This window comes from Ornithorhynchus anatinus, chromosome X5 (genome assembly GCF_004115215.2).
Source record: "Ornithorhynchus anatinus isolate Pmale09 chromosome X5, mOrnAna1.pri.v4, whole genome shotgun sequence".
Lineage (NCBI taxonomy): Eukaryota > Metazoa > Chordata > Mammalia > Monotremata > Ornithorhynchidae > Ornithorhynchus > Ornithorhynchus anatinus.
This window is the reverse complement of record NC_041753.1, coordinates 2,054,949-2,061,435: the sequence shown is the minus strand read 5'-3', so window position 1 is coordinate 2,061,435 and position 6,487 is coordinate 2,054,949. Positions and strand designations below refer to the sequence as shown.

General features: G+C 67.7%; 1 protein-coding gene across 1 annotated transcript; it reads right to left on the bottom strand.

Annotated features, from left to right (window-relative positions):
- Positions 1 to 419: 419 nt before the first annotated feature.
- Positions 420 to 5,458, bottom strand: RFX5 (regulatory factor X5). Its single transcript, XM_029055479.2, has 9 exons — positions 5,352 to 5,458; positions 4,582 to 4,701; positions 3,895 to 3,928; positions 3,718 to 3,800; positions 3,437 to 3,559; positions 3,051 to 3,167; positions 1,990 to 2,071; positions 1,655 to 1,880; positions 420 to 1,393 (listed from the first exon to the last, which is right to left on the bottom strand). The coding sequence occupies exons 2-9, from the start codon at positions 4,686 to 4,688 to the stop codon at positions 420 to 422; spliced, it is 1,746 nt and encodes a 581-aa protein (XP_028911312.1). The 5' UTR covers positions 4,689 to 4,701; positions 5,352 to 5,458.
- Between the last annotated feature and the right edge of the window lie 1,029 nt (positions 5,459 to 6,487).

Sequence of the window (6,487 nt, the reverse complement as noted above, 5' to 3'; positions counted from 1 at the left end):
GAGCATACGGTAAATACCATGGATCGATTGATCGCTCCCCTCTCCAACGGAGTCACCACCAGGACCCCCTGCCCCCAACTCACCCCGTCAGGGCCCCTGGGTCACCCCGGGGCAGGTTCACCACCCCTCCCCCAGCCCTCAATCAGGAGTCCCCTCAAGGGGAGGAGACTAAAGCATCCGGCCCAGAGAAGACTCTCGGAGCCTCTAATTCCTCACCCCTCAACTCCCCCAAGAAAGGGCGGCAGGGGCCTAGGGGCGGGAGATGGAACAGATTTTATTGGGAGATGTGGATGGCGGGGACGGGTTGTTGGGGGGAGGTCGGACGATGTAAGCTTCGGGGAGTGGGGCGGATCACCCCTTCCCCACGGCGCGAGGTGTACGCAGTGGGGCAGACGCCCCCTCCCCCCCGCCCCAGGAGGTCAAGGAGGGGCTTCCTTAGGCCCCTGGCCCCCCACCGAGTCCTGGCTGCCCCTCTGCTCCCCGGCCTCTGCCCCGGCGGTGCCCCGGGCGGCGGACCCGACAGGGGGGCTCCGGGCCGCTCCGCCGCCCGGCCACCCCGGCGGGCGGGCTGAGTCCGTGGGGGGCCCGGGTTTCTCCGACGAGGGGCTCCTCTCCCGGCCGCCCGTTTCCTTCCGGGGGCGACCCCTCTTTCGCCTGCCTTCTCGGGCCCGACCTCCCGCGGTCACCTCCCGGGCTTCCTTCTTCACTGCCTTGGCTGCCTGGTGCCCGCCGTCCGAGGGCACCTCCACCGGGCGCTTGGGGACCCGGGCCCGGGGCCCGGGGTCCACCGCCCCGCCGCCCGCCTCCGTACCCCGCTGGCCCCCGGCCCGGGCCGGGGGGGCGGGCACGGCGGGCAAGATCATGCTGATGATGGGCAGGGCGGCCCGGGGCCCCCCCGCGCCCACAGGCAGGGGCAGGGCGGTCATCTTGAGGGTCCCGCCGGGCACCAGCTTGGGGGCCAGGACCGGGGGTGAGAGGCAGAGGGGCCGGGGCACGGGCAGTCGCAGGGGCAGGGGCATGGGCAGGGGCGGGCAGGGCACGCGGGGCCGGAGCGGGGGCTGCCGGGCGACCAGGGCGTTCACCTGAGGGCTGTTGGGGGCTGGCGCCCGCGGGGGGGCCTCCGAGCTCCGCTTGGGCTCCCGGGGGCCCCCGGGGCCCGGCGGCGGGGGGACGGGGGGCGCGCTCTCCGGCGCCGGGTCCTTCGGGGACCGGCGGGGGACGGGGGGCAGAGCGGAGGGTTGAGGAGCCGGGGAGGGTGGCTCCCCCGGCCCCGCGGCCTCCTGGCAGCCCTCCGGCCGGGCCGGCTTCGTCGCCTGCGGGTTGCTGGCCTCGGGGGCCGCCAGCCCGTTCTTGGCAGGGGGAGGGGGGCCCGGACTGGGCCGCTCGCCTCCATCTGTGGAGAGGTGGAACCCGTGATGGGGGCTGCGGGTGGGGGGTCCCCCGGGGGGCGGTTTTCAGACCGGCGGGGTGGAGGAGGTGGGAGGGCCGGGCAGGGCCGTGGGGGGCGGGGAGGGCCTCAGGGCTGGAAATTCGGAGAGCGTGGGCAGGGCTTCGGGGTGAAGGCCCAGGCCAGGGCCAGGACACCGTGGGGGCGGGGGCTCGGGGAGAGGCGGAGGGGGGCAGGGCCGCGGGGCGAGGTGTTGTTTCAACGCACCAGCGGGTTGGGCGGTGGAGGCAGCCGAAGGGAGCACGGTGTCGGTGAAGAGGCGGGCGCGGGCGGAGCGGGCGGAGATGAGGTGCTGCTGCAGCAGGAAGCGGGCCACGTCCACGATGGAGCCGAAGGAGCGCTGCAGGACGGTCTCGGCCCAGTCGCAGGTCAGGGCGCAGGCCGCCTCCAGCAGCTTGTCCTGCGGCCCCGGGGCCGCCTCCGGGCCCGGCTCCTGCTCGCGCACAAACACGCGGACGCGCACACGAGCGAGGGTCAGCCGCCATCTCCCCGTGCCCCTCCGCCGCCCCCCCCAGCCGGTGCCCCGGGTGGGGACCACTGACCTTCTCGGGGCCCTTGAGGTCGAGGCTGGGCAGCAGCGGCATGGACACCAGGGTCTTCCTGCGGATGCCGCTGTAGCAGTACCTGGTGCGGGGTCGGGGGTCAAGGAGCCAACGGCCCCCAGGGCGCCTCGGGGTGGCCCATCCCGGCTGGCGCCCGTGCAGGTAACAGGCTCGCGCTGGCACGTGCCACGCAGGCCCCCCCTAAGCTTCCCGTTCCCCCCCGGGTGGCTCCCCTGGTCACGGCCCTCGCCGGGAGCCAAGACCTCTAGGTCCCGTCCCGTCTCCTCAGACTGCCCCTCCCCCCCATTCATTCATTCATTCATTCATTCAATAGTATTTACTGAGCACTTACTATGTGCAGAGCACTGTACTAAGCGCTTGGAGTGTACAAATCGGTAACAGATAGAGACAGTCCCTGCCCTCTGATGGGCTCACAGTCTAATCGGGGGAGACAGACAGCCAAGAACAATGGCAATAAATAGAATCGAGGGGAAGAACACCTCATTAAAACAATAGCAAATAAATAGAATCAAGGTGATGTACATCTCATTAACAAAATAAATAGGGTAATGAAAATATATACAGTTGAGCGTATATATTTATTTGTGTCTGTTTACCCCACTAGATTGTAAGCTCTTTGAGGACAGGGATCACGTTTACAAGCTCCCTTGTGTCGTATTCTCCCAGTCCTTAGTCTGGTCCTATGTGACTTGCCTAAGGTCACACAGCAGACAAGTGGCAGAGCTGGGATTAGAACCTCTGACTCCCAGGCCCGGAATCTAGCCATTAGGCCACGCTGCTTCTGGTCACGCCCCCTCCCCGGGTATTTGGATTGACCCTGATCCCCTCGGCCTCCCTCCCTCTCCCACCGCCAAAAGGACACTTGAACTGACCCTCGGCCTCCCCCGAGCACCCAGGATTTGGACTGCCCCTGGCCTTCCCGCCCCACCCTTCCAGGGTACTTGGCCGATCCCTGCCTGGACCCTGGACCCTGGGACCGGAGCCCCGTGGCCCCCCAACACACACACACACACACACACACACACACACGCCAAGGATACTTGGACTGGCCCCGGCCCCCCAGTCTCCGGGACTTGATGTCGGGGAAGATCTCACGGATGATCTTGCCGAAGTTGGCGGCCCCGAGTGGGCGACAGCGGAGGCTGCCGCAGTATCGCCTGTGGAGAGGGGTCCCGGGGTGGGGGTGGGGGGCTGCTGAGTCCCGGCCCGGCCCCTCGCCTCCCCTCCCCGCCCCCCCCCCCATCACTGAGGGTCAGGTTGGGGGTCCAGGGGAACGCAAGGATCACAAGCGGTCGGTGAAGAGGTCAAAGCAGGGGGCATCGGGGGTCAGTGTGGGGCCATTAGAAGTGGGGGGATCCCTGGGTCGAATGAGGGGGTCAGTGGGGCCGGGGGGATGTCCCCCAGGACGGCCCCGCGCCCCCATCACCTATAGGCGTCGTAGACGTCCTGCTTGGGCAGGCAGGTGGCCACGTGCTCCTCCAGGTGGTCCCGGATCCAGTTGTAGGCGTACATGTGCTCGGCCGTACTGTGCACGCTCGGGTCCAGGCTGCTGGGGCCGGGCGAGGCGTCACCGGGCTCCGTGGGGGCGGACCCTCCTACCCCCTCCGGACGCCCGTCCGCGACCCCCGGCGGGCTCAGACACCCCGGCCGGCTCAGACACCCCAGCCCTCGCCCTCTCGCACCCCACCTCCCTCCTCCCCATTCTACCTCTTGTCCCCAGCGCTGGGGCTGGAGGGCAGCTGCAGGTAGAGGTACAGCTTGTCGTTGTCCGAGAATTTCTGGACATCTTGCTGGGAGAGACGGGGTGCCGGGGTGGGGGGCCGTGAGGGACGGGAAGCCCACCCCTCTCCGGCCTCGCCCCGCCCCCCCGCCCCAAGCACTCACCAGTATAAGCTCAACTTTGTTCTGGATGCTTTTTCTGGAGTGAACAGAGGGAGAGAGAGTGTGAGGGGTGGGCGGGCACCGGTCCCAGCCCCCCGCCCTGCCCCACACCGAAGAAAGTCACTCAGTCAGTCTACTTGTATTTACTGAGCGCTGACTGTGTGCAGAGCACTGGACTGAGTGCTAGGGAGAGTGCGACAGAACAATATAACAGACGCGTTCCCTGCCCACAACGAACTTTCGGTCTAGAGGGGGAGACAGACGTTAATAAAAGTAACTACGGTGGCGGGGACGGGCACGAGCGGCGAGGAGCTGGCGGGGGGGATGAATGCCGGGGGCCAGTCGGGGCGACGCAGAAGGGAGTGGGGGAAGAGGAGAGGAGGGCTTAGTCAGGGAAGGCCTCCGGGAGGAGATGGGCCTTGGATAAGGCTTCGAAGGAAGGCAGAGTCACCGTGCGTCGGAGGTGAGGAGGGAGGGCCCGCCGGGCTGCAGGCAGGACGTGGCCGAGGGGTTGGCGCCGCGACGGACGAGCCGGGGGCCCGGGGACAAGGCTGGCACGGAGGAGCCAGGTGTGAGGGCTGGGTTGCGGCGGGGTGGGTGAGGTAGGTAGGAGGGGGGTTAAGGAAAGGGGAGGCCTCGGACCCTCCCCCCAAGCCGGGCCACCCCGGGGGAGGAGGAGGGGGAACTCACGTGATGCCACCTCGCAGCTTCTGCAGGAGGGAGCCGGGGTCTCCGTCCCCCTGGGGGGCGGCCCCGGCCGCCTTGGGGCTTGTGGGGTCCGCCTCGTCCTCGGCCATAGTGGCGGGGACCCTGGGGACAGTCCGGGGGGGGGGAAGAGGACACGGGGTGGTCGGATGGGGGGAGGGGAGGGGGTGGCCCTCTACTCCAGTGGGGGGGGTCCCCCCTCTGCAGCGCCGCCTAGCGGAGGACCCAGGATCCCTCCTCCCTGCAGACTCCGCAAACTCCGGGAAACTTTCCAGTCTGAGACCGGGGAGATGGGGGAGGGGGGCGGGGGCTTCCCGCTCCCCCCTCCCCACCTGCCCCCATCCTCCGGATCGGGAGGGGGAAGGTCTCTAACCCGCCTGAAACCCCGCCCGTCCCCTCCCCCCACCTCCCCCGGGCTCCACGTGCCGCACCCCCGGTGCTCCTCTCCCCCCTCCCCATTTCCCCTTCCCGCGCGCCCCCTCGCCCCCACCCCCCGTGTCCCTCCCCCTCCCCCCGGCTCACCTGGGGGCAAAAAAGGGAGGGGGCGAGAGGGTGGAGTCAGCCCCGCCCCAAAGAGGAAGGGGATCCCCCACCCCCCCTCCCAATTTCAAGGGCGGGGTAAGGAATCGTCAACTGGGGGAGGGAAATGCCACCTCTGCCCTGTCCCCGAACCTCCCCGCGACCCAAACTCCCGGGCCAAAAAAAAGAAAAAAAAGTATCTTTATTTCGGGGTGGGGGGCGGAAGGAGAAAGTACCTCGGAAGCGCCCTCCCCTGCTCCAGGAGCGGCCCCGCGGGCTGGCCGCCTTCCTCGTTTCTTTCTTTTCTTTTTTGTCATTGGCCGGGGCCGCCGCAATCTGCCCGGATACAGGGCCGGCCCCCGCGTGCCATTGGCTGGGCGCCGCCGCGCGCCGCCCCGCCTCCTCCTCGCGCGCGCCCCCTGGCGGCGCCCGGCGCGCGCGCTCCCCAACCTGCCGCCTTCTCGCCGCCGCCCCCGCCCCCGCCCCCGGCCGCGCCCCCGACGGCCGCGCCCCCGACGGAGGGACAAGTCTGCCTAGTAACAGCGCTCTGATTGGCCCGCCAGGGCCGGCGGGGCGGGGGCGAGAAGCGGGGAAAGTCCGGGCCGCCCTTGCGGGTCGGTTACCGGGGTCAGTCGGGGCACGTGGCCCGGGCGCGAGGGGAAGGGGAGCTCTCCCAAGGGAAGGAGGAGGAGAAGGAGGAGGAGGAGGGCGGTGTTTTTAAAAGGCCGGGAGCCAGAACTCCTGGGTTTAACTCCCTCTTAATAATAATCATGGCATTTGTTAAGCGCTTACTATGTGCCAAGCACTGTTCTAAGCGCCGGGGAGCATACAAAGTGATCAGGTTGGCCCCCGTGGGGCTCCCGGTCTTCATGCCCATTTTACAGATGAGGGAACTGAAGCCCAGAGAAGTGAGCTGACTCGCCCAAAGTCACACAGCTGACAAGGGGCGGACCCGGGATCGGATCCCATGATCTCTGACTCCCCAGCCCGGGCTCTTTTTTATAATGTTGGTATTTATTAAGCTCTTACTGTGTGCAGAGCACTGTTCTAAGCGCTGGGGGAGATACAGGGTCATCAGGTTGTCCCACGTGAGGCTCACAGTTAATCCCCATTTTACAGATGAGATAACTGAGGCACAGAGAAGTGAAGTGACTCGCCCACAGTCACACAGTTGACAAGCGGCAGAGCTGGGAGTCGAGCCCATGACCTCTTACTCCGAAGCCCGGGCTCTTTCCACTGAGTCACGCTGCTTCTCCATGCCACGGTTTGCACCCCGGTGCCCCAGAGGAGGGAAGGTTGATCGATAAATGGGATGGGGGCGGAGGGGCCGTGACTGTTTGAAGGCCGGGTCCTCGTTCATTCAATCGTATTT

What these genes read in the sequence shown, in the direction of transcription:
- RFX5 (XM_029055479.2), bottom strand. Translation starts at nt 4,688, where the DNA reads ATGGCCGAGGACGAGGCGGACCCCACAAGCCCCAAGGCGGCCGGGGCC. An exon ending in ACAAAGTTGAGCTTATACTG is followed by an intron (nt 3,801 to 3,894) that starts GTGAGTGCTTGG and finishes CGTCTCTCCCAG; the next exon opens with CAAGATGTCCAGAAATTCTC. An exon ending in ACCTCAAGGGCCCCGAGAAG is followed by an intron (nt 1,881 to 1,989) that starts GTCAGTGGTCCC and finishes GTGCGCGAGCAG; the next exon opens with GAGCCGGGCCCGGAGGCGGC.